Source organism: Nicotiana tabacum, chromosome 3 (assembly GCF_000715075.1).
Source record: "Nicotiana tabacum cultivar K326 chromosome 3, ASM71507v2, whole genome shotgun sequence".
Classification (NCBI taxonomy): domain Eukaryota; kingdom Viridiplantae; phylum Streptophyta; class Magnoliopsida; order Solanales; family Solanaceae; genus Nicotiana; species Nicotiana tabacum.
Window position 1 is genome coordinate 191748715 of NC_134082.1, and position 19620 is coordinate 191768334.

General features: G+C 33.6%; 3 protein-coding genes across 3 annotated transcripts; all 3 read right to left on the reverse strand.

The window, feature by feature from the left end:
* Positions 1-234: 234 nt before the first annotated feature.
* On the reverse strand, positions 235-948 carry LOC107810144 (secreted RxLR effector protein 161-like). The gene has a single exon (XM_016634884.1). It carries the CDS (start codon positions 946-948, stop codon positions 235-237), a length of 714 nt encoding a protein of 237 aa, XP_016490370.1.
* A 3139-nt stretch (positions 949-4087) lies between these two features.
* Positions 4088-5826, reverse strand: LOC107810145 (uncharacterized). Its single transcript, XM_075248097.1, has 2 exons — positions 5789-5826; positions 4088-4694 (listed from the first exon to the last, which is right to left on the reverse strand). Exons 1-2 carry the CDS (start codon positions 5824-5826, stop codon positions 4088-4090), a joined length of 645 nt encoding a protein of 214 aa, XP_075104198.1.
* A 1915-nt stretch (positions 5827-7741) lies between these two features.
* LOC107810147 (transcription factor bHLH112) lies at positions 7742-11084 on the reverse strand. Its single transcript, XM_016634886.2, has 7 exons — positions 10472-11084; positions 9587-10205; positions 9204-9311; positions 9015-9080; positions 8843-8908; positions 8698-8748; positions 7742-8340 (listed from the first exon to the last, which is right to left on the reverse strand). The coding sequence occupies exons 1-7, from the start codon at positions 10777-10779 to the stop codon at positions 8191-8193; spliced, it is 1368 nt and encodes a 455-aa protein (XP_016490372.1). The 5' UTR covers positions 10780-11084; the 3' UTR covers positions 7742-8190.
* Between the last annotated feature and the right edge of the window lie 8536 nt (positions 11085-19620).

The following is a 19620-nucleotide window of genomic DNA, read 5'->3' on the forward strand; positions in this document are numbered from 1 at the left end:
TAGTACTTATCTTGATTGTAGGGGGAACTAATCCGTGATAACTTATAAGTGATAACCCACGAGCCTCATATGTGTCTTTCATCTTCCTCAAAATCGACTCCAACACCCCCCTCAAGTTGGAGGGGGTAGAAAACACACCCAACTTGCCCAAAAGATCACGATGAAGAGGTCTGGTGTGTGGTTTGGTGAATAGATCTGCCAACTGGGCAGAAGATCCAACAAAAGTTAACGAAATCAGCCCAGCGAGGTATTGCTCGCGTACAAAATGACAGTCAATTTCAACGTGCTTCGTTCGTTCGTGAAAAACAGGGTTTTTGATATATGAATTGCTGCTTGGCTATCGGAGTGAAGAGGGACTGGAAGAGAAATAGGAATTGACAAATCCTCAAAAAGACGAACCAACCATGTGAGCTCTGCAACCACTCGCCGCATAGATCTGTATTCTGCCTCGGTTGAACTGAGCGAGATGGAAGTTTGCTTCTTGGATTTCCAAGTGATCGGAGAGGTACCAAGGGAAATGTAAAAACCACTTACCGACTTCCTCAAGTCCGGGCAGGTGGCCCAATCGGAGTCACAAAAAGCTAAGAGCTTGAAGGAGGAGGAAGCAGACATAAAAAGCCCAAACCCAGGATCTTTGAGCAGATAGCGAAGCACACGGAGTGCTGCATCTAGGTGTGGTTGTCGAGGGTCCTGCATATACTGGCTGAGGTGTTGGACAGTGAAGGATAAGTCTGGGCGGGTGTGAGTGAGGTAGTTAAGTTTTCCAAGGAGATGACGATACAAGGTGGGATCCTTCACTGGTTCCCCTGTGTGAGTAGACAAAGGAGTAGACGAATCGAGTGGAGAAGAAACATGTGACAAATGGAGAGAATCAAATTGTTGGAAAAGGTCTAAAGTGAATTTGCGCTGAGAAAGGAGGAGTCCATCTGTTTCTCGGATAACTTCCATGCCTAGAAAAAATGTAAGCCCCCGAGATCTTTAATTTTGAATTCTTGATTGAGAAATTCTTTCAAAGCATGTAGTTCTGTAGTGTCATTTCCTGTCAAGAGTATATCATCCACGTAGATAGCCACTATAGAAATGGAAGAATCTGACTTTTTAAAGAAAAGGGAATAGTTGTTGAATGAGTGAGTGAATCCCTTAAAATTCAAAGCAGTTGTAAGTTTAGCATACCACTGACGAGAAGCTTGTCGTAGCCCATAAATCGATTTCTTTAACTTACATGCATGAGTAGGTGGAGGAGGTACAACCCCGGGTGGGAATTTCATGTACACTTCTTCATTTAGATCTCCATGTAGGAAAGCGTTATTCATATATAGCTGGTATAGACCTCATCCTTTCTTTACGGCAGTGGCCAGTATGCATCTGATTGTGGTCATCTTCACCACAGGTGAAAAAGTTTCATTGAAGTCTATTCCCTCTTTCTGTATGTCTCCTCTAATGACCAATCTTGCCTTTAGTCTTTCCACACTCCCATCTGAATGGTGTTTAACCTTATACACCCATTTGCATGGTAAAGCTTTCCTCTCGGGTGGTAATTCAACCACTTCCCAAGTCTTATTAAGTTCAAGTGCCTCAATCTCTTTATTAATTGCTTCTTGCCACCCTGGGTGATGTGTTGCCTGTAAATAGTCTGTAGGTTCTTGTATATTGGACAATGTGTTTAGCATATGTTGATTGGTAGAAGATAGTCCACTGAAAGATATACAAGTAGGTGTAACTGGTGTGAGAAAGCAAGAGTTGCTAACATCTGTGAGTTGGAGTGCATTACAGATATAATCCTTGAGATAAGATGGAGTTGTGTGTGGTCTGGTAGATTTTCTAATAAGAACATCCATCATAGAATCAAAATTCAAAGAAGGAAAAACTAGTGCAGATGTATGTGGTTGACTAGATGTTACTGGAGAATCTGGAGAGAAACTAGAAGGAGAGATAGATGGAATAGGTGTATTAGGATGATTTGAAGAAATGGGGGAAGAACAGAAGTCACTTAATGACTCAGTAGCCTCTTTGGAAGCTTTAGTGTGAGGTCTGATAGCAAAAGGTAAAGGTTCAGGAGTCTGTTGACTTGCAGAAACTTTAGCAGTGGGTAAAGAAATCTCAGAAGAAGAATTAGACTTAATAGAAGCAAATGGAAAGAATTCTTCATGAAATACAACATCTTTAGAAATGAAGGGCTTCAAATTCTCGAGGTTCAACACTTTGTAACCCTTCTTTCCATGAGGATAACCTAAGAACACAAAAGGTATAGCCCTTGGTTCAAACTTAGTTCTTTGATTTGAGACAGTAAAAGCAAAACATAAACACCCAAAGCATCTAAGGTTAGAGTACTTTGGCTTGCTTGAAAAAAGAACTTCATAAGGAGTCTTAAGCTTTAAGACACTTGAAGGAAATCTGTTGATAAAATAGGTTGCTGTAAGAAGGAAGTCACCCCAGTATGATATAGGCAGGTGTGACTGGTATAACAAGGCTCTGGATGTCTCTAAAAGATGCCTGTGCTTTCTCTCCACAACTCCATTTTGTTGTGGTGTGGACACACAAGTGGTTTGATGAATAATACCTAGTGACTCAAAACATTCTGATTGAACTTTACCACTTCCCAATTCAAAAGCATTATCTGACCTTATAGTTTTCACCTTGCTATTAAACTGTCTTTCTACCATAGCTATAAAACCTTTTAGAATAGTGAATGCATTGGATTTGTTGGTTAGTAGGTAGGTCCATGTGCCTCTACTGAAGTCATCAACAATTGTAAGAAAGTATTTAAATCCATCATATGTAGCACTATTGTATGGTCCCCAGGTATCCACATGAATTAATTCAAACACTTTCTTAGTAGAAATAGAACCAGAGGGAAAAGGAAGTTTGGACTGCCTTGCCATAGGACAAATAACACATGGAGTGGAGAATTTGGAACACTTGGATATAGAAATTGATGAAACATTTTTCATATTGCTAAAGGGCATATGACCTAATCTGTAGTGCCACAGCTTTTCTTTTACAATTGAATCAGAAAAACTAAAACATGAACGGAAACTATGATTGGAAACAAAATTCCTTCTTGGAATAAAAACTCTCCTAAACTTAGGTGAACTCTTAGACACTGGTGTTGTATGTCTGGATCTGAGAATGTAGAGGTCCCCTTCCTCTTTACCAATCTCCAGTGGGCTCTTCATTGAAGGGACCTGTAGAAGAAAACATGAAAAGGGTGTGAATAAAACATATTGATTGAGTTGTCTGCACAACTTGTGCACAGACAACAGATTATATTTGAAGGATGGAATGTAAAGAACATTTTGAAGAATCAGATTAGGCAAAAGAGAAATAGTTCCTGAATGAGTGACCTTAACTCTGTAAGAGTTTGGGAGTTTTACCATGAGAGGTTTAGCCAAGGTTTTTAAATCTGTAAAAAAATCTTTGTTGAAAGACATATGTTCTGTTGCTCCACTATCCAATATCCAAGACTCATCATTGATTTGAATTAAACATGCTAAATCTTCAAATAAATTGGTCATACCAGCATAGCTCATATTTGCTGCAACATCAGAGGTCCATGCACTATTTTATCCCACTTTCACTTGCTGAAGAAGCTGCAACAGCTCAGCCACATTTTCCTTGGTGAGATTCTGAACTCCTGATGCACTTTCTGCTCCTTGTTCATTTTCTTCATTTGAAAAGGAAGCTTTGTTTGCCTGGGCACCACCTCCTTGAAACCTTTTCTCCCTTGTGAACTTGAAATCAGCTGGAAACCCATGAATTCTATAGCACTTCTGTATGCTATGTCCAGGCTTTTTGCAATAGGAACAAATTCCTAAATATTTCTTAGATTCAAAACTTGTTTTCTGCATCCTGTTCTCATTAAATTTTCTGAAGTTTCCTGGTTGGTTTGTAGCAATGAATAAGGCAGATTTCCCTGAGTATGCAGGGGTAGCATGTATCTCCCTCTGTTTCTCATCTTGAATCACAAGAGAGTATGCTTGTCCAATGAAAGGTAAAGGTGATGACAATAAAATGTTACTCCTTACCCCAATAAATATATCATTTAGTCCCATTAGGAACTGTAGTAGTCTCTCATCTTGGTGTGCTTTCAAGCTTTTGACTTTTGCACCACACTCACACTCACAAACACAAGCAGAAATGTATTGAGTGCATCTAGATCATCCCATAGGCTTTTCATTTTGGTGAAGTAAGTTGATACACTTGAATTTCCTTGCACTACTGAACTTAATTCCTTTTGTAATTGGAACAGCTTTGCTCCATTTGCCTGTCTAAATCTGTCTTCCAGGTCACTCCATAAATCCTTTGCACTCTGTGAATAGAGCACACTTTCAGCTATCTCTTTGGACAACGAGTTGAGAAGCCATGAAAGTACCATATCATTACATCTACCCCAGGCCTGCTGGATTGCAGAATCAGCCTTAGGGATAATAAGAGAGCCATCGATAAATCCCAGCTTGTTCTTTGCAGACAAGGCAATGATAACTGCCCTTCTCCAACCTCCATATCCTTTTCCATCAAAAGCTGAGGACACAAGGTTCATCCCTGGATAGTCAGAAGGATGAAGGTAGTAAGGGTGAGTAGAGTCAATCACTCCTGAAACAATGGTAACTGTAGGTGCAGGAACATTAGTGGTGGCAGCAGAAGCAGAAGCTAGAGTATCAGCCGACTCCGGTGAAGTACTTATAGCAGATAAGCTTAAGAGAAGAAGAAAAACTGATTTATGACTGAGAAAGCAGAAAAAGATAGCAGAATTAAACCTGCTCTGATACCATGAAAAAATGAGAGAATGAATTAAAGATTTCTTCTTTTGTATATTCAATAATCTGTTGTATTAAGTGTACAAGCCAAACTTTATATACATAAGGAATATTTCTAAGGCAACATACTATATTGCCAAGTGGCAATGTCCTATTAGCTAGCATAAAGTTGTACATAAAATAAATACAAGGATGGAACAAATAATTAAAAATACAAAGGTATGAGGAAAATAAGTAAAATATAAAGTAACATGTGCTATGCACTATGTTCTTACAATTGTTGGACAGGGCAGACCCATAAGTGGGCTAAGGGTAACCAGGCCCAATTGTTGGAGCATTGTTAGCACAAAAATTAGGCCCAAGGCCCAAAACCGAGTGACCTCATATGTGTCTTTCATCTTCCTCAAAACCGACTCCAACACCCCCCCCCCCCCCACAACAATACACACAAAAAAGAAGAAGTTACACTTCTTTTCTTAACCTAAGAAGAAAAGATATACTTACGTCTGAAAAAGAACAAGAAAGTTCGAAATACAAGAGTTAAACTATCTAATTTTCTGTCTTATATAATTTTAATACTTAATTTTTGGTATTGTTGAATAAATTTATACATAGTTAGAAACCAAATTAAAAGTAGTACGTATGACAAAATTGTGGTTAATGGGGGAGGAAGTAATAAATAAACCCAAATGTCATGTCTCCAAGAAAATATAAGATTTTAGTTCATTGATGGATAATTGAAGAACAAAAGTATAGATCCTGGTGCTCTAAGGTTGGTACTATAGCCATCAACCGATCAATTCAATTGTCATAAAAAGATAATAAAAGCTGATTGCTAGAGATACTAATAATCAAAGTTTTCTTTTATCATGAGTCGCTTGTCATAGGGATTTCTTCAATTTTAAGCTTCTCAATTAAAGATACGCATAAACAGGGGTATAATACTCATTATTTGAATCCCTTTAGCTTTTACTAAATGTTTCCTTACTTCTTAAAGTCTTTATTTTTACTTATATATATTGCCCATTTACTTTGGAATAATCTTTTTAGGAGGGACAATTTTACACATTTTTGTTTTACTTTTATATATATTGTCCATTTACTTTGGAATAATCTTTTTAAGAGGGACAATTTTACAGATTTTTGCCAAATCCTTCTATTATTAAGTACCGTTTGTACCATTTTGATGTGTTTGAATTTTTCCGAATAAGAGAGGTTTGACGTTTTTTAATCCATTTTAATTTCGGTTCATCCCAACTCACTAGTGATAATATCCGTTTTGGGCATAGGCCCGCACGGCTTTAAAACGCGTCATCAGGGTCTAAGGCTTGTTTACTTATATACTCAGCATCCCTGCCGTGTTTTGTCGATGTGAGACTCGCCCGACACCTTAATTTTTTCGAACAAGAGAGGTTTGACGTTTTTGAATCCATTTTAATTCCGGTTCAGCCCAACCCACTAGTGATATTGTCCATTTTGGGCCTAAGCTCACACGGCTTTAAAACGAGTCACTATGGTCTAAAACTTGTTTACTTATATATCCAACATCTCTCCCGTATTTTGTCGATGTAGGATTCGCCTGACGCCCACCTTAGGGACTGAGCGAGGCTCCACCACCGTTCAAGGTTGCACGTGGAGTAGCTGTAACAACTCAACCCACTAGTGATATTGTCCGTTTTGGGTCTAGGCCCGCATGGTTTTTAAACGCGTTATTAAAATCTAAAGCTTGTTTACTATATATATCTAACATCTCTCTCGTGTTTTGTCGATGTGGGATTCGCCTGATATGTGGGCTCGGTGAATATTTCTCGTACTACATATTGTGAAAATAGGTAAAGCGAAAGACGTAAAAGCTAGGATAGAGCAACTAAACGTCAACATGTTAAATACTTTGCTTCATATTCATTGTGCCTAAGTTTTTATTATTTTATATTATAATCCATAAACGTTCAAATAGAAAATCTTTCAGTAGGACCAACTAAATTGTTACTGATCAAATATCAATACCTCAAGAATGGTGATCGATATACACAATTTAATTAAGTACATCCCCTCTCTCTCTCTCTCTCTCTTTGACGGGAGAGATCTGTGTGCTCAACACATTACACTATCAAGTATCAACACAGTTCATAACTTCTACCATAAAAAAAGAAGAAAAAACAAATAATAATAATAATAATAATAAGTATTACGGAGTACGTATTATTTTATGTCCTAAGTTTTTGATTAGTTTATCCTTAACACAACGTAAAGAAAATAGAATATATGATGCATCAGATTTGCTCTAATGATAACCAAACAACTCAAACACCAACCGGTATGTTAGAGGTCGAATCACGTTGAATATATGAGTGAGAAGACGCTAAATCTTTCAGAGTGGGCTGGCTGAGAAAAGAACGAGTTAGTAAAATATTTCTTCTGAAATGCTTAAAGCTGAAATGTGTTCATATCAGGACAAGACTTTAAAGCTAAACCTAATCAAGCTAAAAGAAAGGATAGACTTAATGCACCGAACAATTATAGGAGTAATAAATATATAAAACAAAATATTCAATATCCCATAGTAGTTCAAGTAGGGTTTTTAGTTTGGTGTAGACCAAGGGATGTTTTTTCTCTCTTTTTTTTTTTTTTGGGGGGGGGGGGGGGTGTAGGTATGGCCGCCAAGTCAATTTGAGTCACATAAGAATGGTTTACAATGGTTTTAAGAGTGCTTATGGCCGACCCACTTGCTGGAACAAGAATTCTTACAAAAATAGCCTAAAAGTATTATCAGTGGGACTCCCCTCTGACTTCCACTACCAACATTCCAAATTCCAAACAAATAAAAAAAAATTTAAAAAAAAAAAAAAAAGCTATGCAGTTCAATAAACTCCACATTCTTTTTCCTTTTTTTCTTTAAACAATTCAGCATCTCTATATATATTTCTCATTGTATATCTTTTGGTTTCCTATATAATTAAAAAGAAGAGAGAATAGTCATATAATTAAAAAGAAGAAAGAGAAGTCATAATAACTCATAAGCTTAAATATATAAATATAGAAACAGGAACAAAAAGTTTTCTATCCTGTGCTAAATTCAGCCCAACCAACACCAACAACAACACAAACATAACAATTTTGTTAAATAAACTAATCTAAAACTCTCAGCTAAATTTAGCACCTGTTCCTGTTCCTAATCCCAGATTATTATTGTTATTACAGCTCTACATTATCCTCTATAATAATCATGTACTTAGCCTACAAACACATCATTCTGCCTGTAGATCATGGCCCAGCATTGGCTGTCTTCCTTTGTATAGTCACTTCTTTTCACTTTTTCCTTTTTCTTGCTTTTTTTTCCTAAGATACCAATGTGCATTAATCCTTCTTCTCCAAAATATAATTAGCTATAAATCACTTCTCCAGTGCTTTCTCTTCATTGATTATAAGTCTCTTATCTGAATGTACCACCAAAATTTGGAGTCCAGAAATCTGTAGTAGTCTCAGTTGCTACAGGGAAAGTACTTGATATTGGTACTAGGCACAGCCCTCGGCTCCTTAAGTCTTGTTTTGATCCTTCTTGTTCCTTAACCTTATCAGCACTCTGCAAATAATAACCATTATATTTAGATCATTTAATTTCTATGCACTAAACTTGTTAAATAATTCTCACATAATTAAGTCGCCTAAAAAATAAGTATAGGTAACTGTTCATAAAATGTGGAATTAATAATCTGAAAAATGAGGAAATTAAGTGTGATAACATGTTAAAATAGATAGTATAAATATATTTTTCTACATTGGGAATGTATATAAGTTATAAATCCTTCTATTTAAGTATCATAGCTCACTACGTGAAAAATAAAATATATATAGAGCACTTAATATACATCGCGTTGCAAGAAATATATATATATAGCACTTAATATAATAAGTAGGAGCAAATTTGTAGATGTTTTACCTGTTGGTGTAGAGGGGGTGATCCAGTTTTCAAATACGGAGTACTAAGAACCTGAAATAAATAAAACAATCAAGTAAGTTTGAGTTTCTTGATTCATTAAAAACCCTTAATTAGTGTGTTAATTTCAGTAATGAAGGTAACTCACGTTGACTTGATCATGGAGAAACTTGATGTACTCAATAGCTTCATGGAGAACTGAAGCTGTATCAGTCTGATCAGAAAACAAAGAAATACAATGTCATTAATAACTTGATTGAAAGTCTTATAAAAATTTAGAAGATCAATTAAAAGTTGAAGAGAAAACTCCAAATATTTACCTTTCCGAAAGGTGAAACCAATTGCTGGATAGCAGTTATCCGGTCCCCCAGTTTCTCTTTTCTGACCTGATAACAAAAGGCTGAAAATTCTCATCCATTTCTTTGGACAAAACAATCATTTTACTTGCAAAAAGAAAAAGCTTAAAGCTTCCTCCTTTAGTCAAAAGTTCGATTAGATATGTCCTATACCTTAAAAGTTGGCAATGGTGATGGTGTCTCCATTCTTGGCCTCTTGAATGCTGGTTCACTATTCCCACTTTTCTTAGCCCTCGACTCTCGGAATCCTTCAACATCCGACTGAAATGTGTTTTGAGCAAATGGTTAATTAATCATTAAAAAAAACCTAACAATAGCATGTCCAACTCTCATTTTGTCGAGTTTAAGTTCTATATACTACTGCAACAACAACATACCCAGTATTATCCCACACCGTGAGGTCTGGGTTAAGTTCTATATACTGACTGTAAAATAAAAATTGACACAGTAACAAGTAAAAGTGGACTAACATGCTATCATTGGTTAACTATTAGTACTTGATATGTGCAAAAATACTTAAAGTTTAATGTATTTACCTTGGCAGAATTGTTAGGAACACTGGATTTCTCGTGAAATGTTGGTGACTGCAGTAGCAATTGTGAATGCATAGATGGCAAAAGATTGCCGCGCATATTGTTTAAGGATGTGGGATCAGTGAAAGGAAAACTAGAAGGTGTTTGTTTTGGTAAAGAAGGCCTCAACAAGGGTGGGAATTTAGGCAAAGAAGGTGAAAAGTGATCATTCAAATTTGGCCTATAGTTTAAGGATACTGGGAAATTCATTGGCTGATTATTATTAGTAAACAAAGATTGTTGTTGTGGTTGCTGTTGATGAGGAGGAGGATCATTATCAAATAAGGTCTGAAGTAAAGCTGATGGATAATTAGAAAAAGAAGAATTCATTGGAAAGCTTGAAGAAATCACAGTGGATTGATCAGTATTAGTTGAGCTAGTGATTGGATTCATGCCTAAAGTAAAATCTTGATGATTCACTTGTTTATATGAGTTGTTTGAAGAATCTTCAGTTATAGTAGAAAAATTCTTTCCCAGCTCATGAGAACAATCAACCCCAGTTTCTTGCCTGTAATTCAGGCTTGAATTTAGGTCTTCTTGTAGTATTGTAGGATAACTGCTATCAGCCCTCTCATTTCCATGCCTGCATAATTTCAAGAAAAAGTTACAAACTTTTATCAATAAAAACAACAAAATTGACTTGTTTGAACTTTTTTGGAGAAACCCTTTTTTCCACATAAATGAAAGAATAACACATGATAGAAGTATCTCCTTTTTTTTCTCAGCCTTACAATTACAACAACAAAGCTGAAGTCGGCTATATAAATCCTTACTACGCTCTTCAAAGATACATATTATACTATGAAATAAAAGTAGTAGGAGGCCAAAATTAAATGAAATTTTTCTTACATCATGGTATGATTCCAATCAGGAGTTGAAGAAATTGATGATGAAGAAAGGCCAATACCCAACATTTGTAAAGTTGAGTCATGAGGTTGCTGATGATGTTTGGGTAATTCTTGAAGAACCACAGAATCATCAGAATTACCAGATTCATCATTAGACCTACAGGAGGATTTCATATCCAACAAGTCATTATTTGGCCATGCAAAGTTGTTTCCTATAGAAGATGCTGCACATAGTGATGAACCAAAAATACTTCTACTTGAATTCCACCAGTTTCCTCCACAAACTCCTGCTTGAAATTCATCAGCCATGTCCACTACTTCTTTTGTCCAGTAAAATATATTAACTATATATATATTGTTCTTGCTCTCTTGTTCTTGCTTCAACTTGAATAGAGTACTTGTTTTTTTGGTTTTACATGAAACTGAATTTATGAAGTGAGAGTTGTATTTATACACCACATATATATAAACAGAATAGGGGTGGGTGGGAAGAGAAACTACCGGAATCTGGTTGACATTGTAAAAAAGAGAAGATGATTAGACAAAGCAAAGGAGAGGGGCGTATTAAAATATGACAACTAAAGATAAAAAGGAATTTTGGATCGAATTTTCTTACTATTATTTTATTTCGCTACTTTATTATATTACTCCTACTTTTTGGTTTAGTAGTATTATATTATTTTTTTGTTTTTGTTTTCTGGGGTCGTTTTATAATAATTATTGAAAGAAAGTATTTTCTATGGTTGCTTATTAACAAAGGGTGAGATTAATAGGATATGATGGTGAAGTTTGATTGGCTGACACGTCACATTTTAGGGACGAATAAATGTACCTTTTAGTCTTGTTAAAATTCTACGGCTGAAATTGTTTATACTTGCGAACCAGGACCATTGCATCCTTCACTTTCAAGGTTCACTCTGATTGTGATGTCTTTCAATTTTCTTTTTTTATTTTGTTTTCTCTTTTCTTTAATTTCAGGGTGCAGGGAGGGTATTTTGTATTTTCTCTTTTTAAAAAATATATTCATATGGATTTAGATTTTAAGTTGTCAGTGTAAAAGTCGTGTGCATTGTCAGTATATTTTAACATGTTATAACAGTTATATTTAACTTATTTTTATAATTATCATATCAAATTTGTTAGGACTTATAAGGAATTACATATTATAGTAGGTATTCAGGGGTTACTTTTTTTGATTTTTTTAAAAGGAAAAATAGGAAAGGAGATTATATGGTAATAATTAAATCTTCACCAACAAGATAAAATTTGGCCAGCTAGACTATTAAGTTTTCATGGAGTAACCTTTTCTAATATTTTTTCTACAAGTACAGAATTTTGATATTTCTCATAAATACTAATTAAGTATGTTCCAATAATTTGTTTTTAATTAGTAACGTTGCCATCATATTCCCCGGCCACTACTATACCCAGAGTTCTGATTGTGTGAGAGTACGTAGATATATCTATTTCTAAAATCTTATATGCATGAAATTTTCTTCTCTTTTTTTCTCTCTCAAATTTATTACATTTTTCATATGTAGGCTCTTGATATGACATTGAGGAATTAAGTCAAAGATTTTTCTTATTTTTTTTAATACATATTTGGTGATAGATTCTTTTTCTTGTTCTTTCCTTGACTTGATGGAGCAGAAAAGAATTGAGCAGTTGACCTAATGATCTCTAAACTCAAAGTCAGCTGAAGTTTTAGTTACGTATCCAAATATCTAGGAATTTGTGATTACAAATTGTTAGTCTATTCATAGAAGTAAACAATATCTCTAATCATAAGACCAAGTTAGGACCAAAATTGATATGCACCACAAAGTGGATTTAGAAAAACTCTTTTTCATCATAAATCCCAACTAATAATCATAATTCTTCAATCTGATGTATTTAGTCCTACTTAAACGTAAAATAGCAATATTTCATTGACCACTGTCTTTATTCAAATTCTCACCGCAAGTTGGTTGGTTAACAATTTGCAATTTTCTAAATTCTCGGACCTTGGTTCTATTTTATTAAACTCCCCTCCAGCTTAATGTTTCATCATACGTATTGTACCATCTCCAACCCTAACACCAAATTTCACACTAAAATGGTGTAACACCAAATTTACTCCAACCATTACACCATTTTTTACACCAAAAAATAATATTTCTTCTCTCTTCTATATTATATTATTATCTTCTATTTAAATTTTATTTTTTATTTCCTTCAAACAAATACTATCTTTTTTCTTTTTTCCATATTCATTATATATAATTCACATTCACCACTTATATAATCATTTATTACAAAATTATTTTAAAGGATAAATCAACTAAAAGTGAAATCATTGATAAAAGATAATTAAATAAATATTTAATATATAAAAAAAATAGGATATAAAATTAAAATTATAAAGATCTTAATATAAAAATTAATTATATACACAATATATGATAAATTAAAAGTCCAAAAAATAAAAAGATGAATAAAATAATAATAAATCAAATTTGGTGTGATGAATATTGCACCAAATTTGGTGCAACACTATTTATGCACTATAATGGTACAAGATTTGATGTTCCATTGGAGCAAAAGAATACTAAATTTTACACCAAATTTAAATTTGGTGCAAAATTTGGTGCAGCCTTGGAGATGGCCTTAGGACCATTAAATGTAATAATATCATCAGAAAGTTGCAGTTTTTGCTCCAATTATGCCATATACGTGTTTTATTATACCGAGAAAGTACTATTGAGTAAGAAGCAAGAAAATTAGGTTACATCTAATTTATTCTAGTCTATTAAAGGTGAATTGTTCATGTTTCGAGATTAATGATTGATCTGGTCAATGCTAAATCCGTGCAGCTTCCCTGCTATTTAATGTGTTCACCTTACCGCAAATATCTAAAAGAAAGGAGGAAAAAAACTTGTGGGATGTAATTAAAGTATTTGTATCTATGAGCTAAAATGCTATTTATTCCATTTTAATTTATATGAAATCTTTTTTTTTTCTTCTGTTTAAAAAACTGACACTATTATTTAATATATTACTTGTACAGTAAAATTTACATACATTGAATTATCCGTACATCTTAATATTGACAGAATATTTTCCTTCTTTTTAACCACGATTATATTATATTCCCATCATTTATAATTTGTTTCATCTTTCTTATGTTTCTTGCAAGTCAAATATCATCACACAAAATGGGATAACGGGAGTAATTTTTTTAAGATAGCCAACTACAACAATAACAATAACATATCCCGTATTATTCCACACCGTAGGATCTGGAGATGGTAGTGTGTACGCAGACCTTACCCCTAGCTTGTAAGAATGGGGAAGTTGTTTCCAATAGACCCTAGGCTCAGGAAAGATAATTCTAATTACGGGAAAATACAAATAGGATACTTCCCCAATCATTTTTATCATCCTGGCATCGAGCTATTTTTCCGCGAGACCTCCCCTACAGTATCGTCATCACAGTAGAGTTTAACCACCAAGTTCGGTATGAATTGGTGTGGTTCCTCTATACCTAGGATACCAGAATATTGAACCATGAACGAAGAAAGGCATGAGAGAAAAGCATATTGGCTAGTGATTGTAAGGCCCTAATTCTTGACCGGAGGGGACACCAAAGGCCTTTGCCCTTCCATCCCTTGAATAATTCTTTTTTTGACCTATATTCTTAATTACGAATCAAGAAGCCTTTATCAACAAGAGTGAGTTCTTTCTTTTGTGAAATTAAAAAAATAAAACGAATTTCTTCTTCTTGTCTTATATTTTTGCCTATATTCTTTTTACTTACCTAATTTAGTCTATTTTATATATAATTGAAACTTTCTTTTCACTTATAAGAGTGGGTCCAACACGGCACGCGTGCATGACTCGACCAAATGGGGCTGGCCCTTGGACTCGTCTACAGGGGCCGCGAGTTGGTCCTGACTGACTTCATGAGTCATGACAAAATTCAACTCCCCACTAAAATTATAGTAACACTTTGGTCAATGAACCATCTTTTCATTTCTATATTTTCTCCAACTACCTACCTCTTCTTCTCCACTTTAATCAGTTAATCTTCGTCTTCAGCCTTAAACTGTCTTTTTACTGTTTTTGTTACTAGTATATTTCGGTTGACTCCATATCTTTCCTCTGTTTCACATGACAATTCAATCTTCTCTTCCTTGTAAATACGACGTACGTGGACCATTACCAAGAGTAGAGTTTCTGGTGAACTTCGCTTTACTTTGTGATTCCAAGTTTCCAGTTGACTCTGTTGCTCTTTATCATTTTGAGATGTCTAGATTTCGTCTTTCTATACATCGTTTTTTATTTTGTCATTAAAGTGGAATTTTGACATATACTTTTACTGTTCAAAACTGTTCCTATTTTCAATAAAATAGTCTTTACCAATGTAGATGTCACTACTTTAATCTCAGTGAATCTTGTGTAGGTGGGTCTGAAGACGGAGCCGATTGAGCACAGTCGCTTTCCGTTTGATGCAAAACGGAATTAGGTGACGCCCATCCATTCTTTGGATTTTCTTCTTGTCCTCTTGTCTACTGTGGATTATTCTCTCCACAACAAGAAAATGACGCGTTTCGTTAGTCCAATATAGGTTTTTTTTTTTTTTTTAAAAAAAAGTATATGGAGAGAGAAGAGAATATATAAACTATATTCTAAACCCAAAAACATATTGCAACTACAAGCGAATTTATGACTAAATAATTAGTCGATGCATCCACTATTTATTGCGCAGGTGTTCTGAACGTAATACTATAAGTATGTAATTTTTGAGGATTTTAAAATAATATGTTGTTAGAAAATAATGTATGACTTAAATCTTAATACTCGTTACTTGTATGTTGATATAATAAGTATTTTTTACAGTATAGCTACCCATAATACAAGTAGGAGAAGATGACCAGCAGCCCCTTAAAATCTTAATGCTATTGTCATGGTTTGTGACTCCTTCAACCACACCAAATTTTTTAGTTCAAAAACGTGATTAATGATACATGACCCCCCTAATTGACACCCTTTAAACTTTAATTAATTTAGAAACACAATTATAGAGACCAGATATTCACCAAAACATCAACTGATCCTAAACCCCCACGCTTGTCTCAACTCTCAAACTTGGAATATATGGATTACGTCTGTTCCTAAGTAATATACATGATTTGATTAATCCTATAATCATTCTCTGATCCATCCTATTCGTTGGCTTAGGCCCATGACCAGTAATAAACAATCGATTCATGTCATTTATTATTATTATGCTTGGTTTTTGAACAGTTTTTACGTTCTGCCAAAAAAGACAAATGATGAGGCAACTAGGTTGATTTGGAACCTTTCACACAATTAACTCGGAAATTATCTCATCCCAATCTAACCTTTTTCGTATTACATGGGTTATTTTGATCCATTCAGATGCATAAATATGATCAGTGAAATTATTTTTTAATTAAAAATAAATATTTAAAAATTTCTCAAGCTAACATGAAGAAAAGATACAGTTAAAAGAGCTCGTTAAAATTCACTTAATTTGGATCTGAATAAGCAACACGTATCTTTGGGGCATTAGAGGAAGAAAATCATAAGAAAAAAAGCAAATTTCCATCTCTAGGTTGATTGGAATTTACAAATATCGATTCAAGCACTTTCAACCCCGTAACACTTATAAAGCAACCATACCAAGTTTAAGAATCCAATTGGGTAAATACTTATATGCAATCAATGTTTGCATCGATTTAACTTAACATAATTAATTAATTTAATAAAGAGAAAATATATATAATCAAGTACAATTAAGTGATAATAGTCTTTTACTAACAAAAAATATATGTATTAATATGATGACATCAACAGCGAGTAAATTTTCACTCAATAAATATATATTCTTAATTGTCAATATCTTCTTTCCTCCTCGCTCACCCCTTTCTCCTAATGTAATCAAAAGAATACTTCGAAAATAATTGAACTCGTGTAAATTCAATTTTGGGATGTCTTGACCACGTGGTATAATTTGTGTTTAAGAAACTGAAATTATGACATCACAATGACATGAACATTGCGTAGTATACAAGTTGACAAAAAGGATTTTGAGAGACAAAAGTTTGGGCTTGGGCTGGGCTTCTTGGACCGACACAGAAGACGGGACGCGTGGGATCACGTGGCAGTCAGGTGGGGACGACCCCACTGAATAATGGGAGAGCCAAAAAGGAAAATAGAAAGTAGACATGAATGGCTGTAAATGACTAATTACAAATTTTAGTGGTAAAACAATTTATAAAATTTTAAGGACAATACAGAATATACAGGAGGCGCCGATTCTTGTTTCACGTGTATTTCTTTTTGACACTAGTTTTGTAAAAAAATTCCTTCTCATTCTTTTACCATTATATGATAGTGTAGAATTTTATTGTTTACGTTAATGAGCTACTATGGTCCTCTAATACTTCATTGTAAAGCGTCAGCCAAATAATTTATAAACAGACAGAAATAAAACCAAAAACCTCTTTTTAAATTCTAGAGCATTTGAAAAAACCTTGAGCGTCAAGTAGAAAAAATAACACTATAAGAAGACCAAATCAAAAACTATTTCACTTATACATATGGCTTGCGTAAAAGAATGTCTGCATGTATATGGACGGAATTTAATCTGTTATAGAGCTATCTATCTTATTTTTAAGGTTATTAATTTTATTATTATATATGAGTAATAGTTATCCTTTAAGTAATATATAATATTTTTGTTGCACTTTAATTCATACAAGTTAAAGTCAATCACAACCATTATTTCTACTCTCTCGATATCTTATTTGCCGTCCTATTTTTTTCTTTTTCTTTCCTTTATTTTGCCGCCTTATGTTCACTTTCCGCTTTAGGAGTTTTGGTTATTTTTTAAAGTAATTATCAATGCGAAACTTGTTTATATCCTTGTAATTCTCACCTACTCTCTATAATTAGCACGCACAAAAACTTAATTTATCCCAACAAATTCTATAAATAGCCCCTTGGAGTTAGGCTGTAGGTGTCCTCCTTTATCCCTATCTTTCGCAAAGATTGGTTTTTTTAAATGAGTTGAATTTTGTAAACGCACCAACTAATAATTTTTATTTTAAATAACAAAGAAAGAACAATGTAGAATTATAAATCCATTATTCAGTTGACTGGTGGACTTGTGAAATATTACCCTTTAGTGGGGTTGACTCGCGCTGATAGAACATTCTCTTTGGGGTCATCCTAATCCCCACCTCAATTGCCAATGATTCATTTGAAAGAATTTAATAAAGTGTAACTCTCTTTTGTCTTGTAGTGTTCACATTAGCTCTTTAGTTCCAGCGTCTATGATTTATATTTTCATTTTTAATAATTTGCCACATATAGTTTTACTACTAGATCTTTAACAGTTCCACTTTTGGCAAAATGATACTTCCTTTATTGCAAATTAATTGTCATGTTTCGTTTCTGGAAATTTAAAATAGACCCTTCTCATCATATTAACATGAAATTAAAGGTTATTAGCACTATATTAATAGAAACCATATATAATGTCTAATGTTATATGCTTTGCTGCTTTATTAACGTGCGTCACTATTCTATTTATACACTACTTGTTGGCGGGTGATTCTTGTTATTGCGTCAATAATATTTATCCTAAAATTAATCATTTTCCCTATAAACTGTTTCATGAAATAACAATTCTAATTAACAAATTATAAGGAGATTCACTATACACAGTAATTCGTTCCTCTTTTAATAAATGTAGAATAACCCCCAAAATAAAACTTTATTTTCCAAGGGCGTGACATATGTATTACATCGCAATAGACATCAGATGGAGTGGAGAGGAAAGTTTAGGACCTACTCTTTTCCCCCTCTTTTTCTGCATATCTCATTATTGCTAACGGAAAAAGTCTCCAATCTCAAAGTTTAATTTGTATTTTTCGACAAATATACATGACACATGTTTTCTTTACATTCCGTCCCTTCTCTCATGTGACTTAATTTGTCCTCGTCTCACTTGATTTAAAGTTTGACAATGAGTTTTAATCACACTCTCACTACTAGAAAACAGGCAAATCCCGTCCAAAGAATACCGTCCGAAATTAGTCGGAAAAAAAAATCACCAAAATCAGTCGGAAAATAAGTAAATTGTCGCAAAAGTCAAAGAAATATTTCTAACAACAGAAATAATGGTTCCACAACAAAGATATAAAATTTTCGACCGATTTTGATCGAAAATTGGTCAATCTTTGACCAAGACCTGGTCATACTTGCATATTATCTGCCAAAATAATATTTAATTAAAAAAATTCAAATATACTGACCGAAATCGGTCGGTATATTTGAAATTATTCTCTCCCACCCAGGGCACAGTTTTTAATATAAAAATAATTATATATATATATATATATAATTTACCAACAAAAATAAGTTTTAATTAAAAAATTTTGACCAAATTCGGTCGGAAATTTAATTTTAAAAATTTTAAAATATTAATTTTTATCAATTTATATAAATATATTTTAAATAAATAATATTTAATACTTAATTGATATATATATATATGTGTGTGTGTGTGCGCGCGCGCGTATATGTTTTTTTAAATTACTTTTATATGGACACTATATCCTATCTGTGTATGTATATATACATATATGTACATAATATTTAATTGATTTATCATCCTAAATCGTAATATTCAATATGTAATTAATTTTATATATACACTCTCTCTCACACACGCACACACAATATATATATATATATATATATATATATATACACACACACTCACTAACCTACTTGAATGTTTTATTCTCGATCATCGTATTAGTACTTTGCTCAGATAGTTCATCAGTGGATCAATTGAAAATTCAATTATATTCGATTAAATCTTACTATAACACATTTAAAAATAAAATGTATAGTTCTATAAGATGTAGTGCTATATTAATATTTAAATTTTAGCAACAACTTAATATAATTGGATATAATTTATATTAAGTCGGATACAACTTAATATTAAAATTTCAATTGATCCACCGATAAAGTATCCGAGCAAAGTACTAATAAGATGATCGGGAATAAAACATTCAAGACTGTATCGATTGCACACATCTTGGAGCATCTAGTCACTTAAACTCCAAGATT

Bases quoted from the DNA above. Each gene is read 5' to 3' on its own strand.
- LOC107810144 (XM_016634884.1), bottom strand. From the start codon at position 948: ATGGAAGTTATCCGAGAAACAGATGGACTCCTCCTTTCTCAGCGCAAA.
- LOC107810147 (XM_016634886.2), bottom strand. From the start codon at position 10,779: ATGGCTGATGAATTTCAAGCAGGAGTTTGTGGAGGAAACTGGTGGAAT. The intron at 8,909-9,014 runs GTAAATATTTGG...TTTTCTGATCAG, and splicing joins TGGTTTCACCTTTCGGAAAG to ACTGATACAGCTTCAGTTCT. The intron at 8,341-8,697 runs GTAAAACATCTA...TATTATTTGCAG, and splicing joins CACCCCCTCTACACCAACAG to AGTGCTGATAAGGTTAAGGA.
- LOC107810145 (XM_075248097.1), bottom strand. From the start codon at position 5,826: ATGTGTAAAATTGTCCCTCCTAAAAAGATTATTCCAAA. The intron at 4,695-5,788 runs GTAAATGGGCAA...TCTTCTCTTAAG, and splicing joins CCTAAAAAGATTATTCCAAA to CTTATCTGCTATAAGTACTT.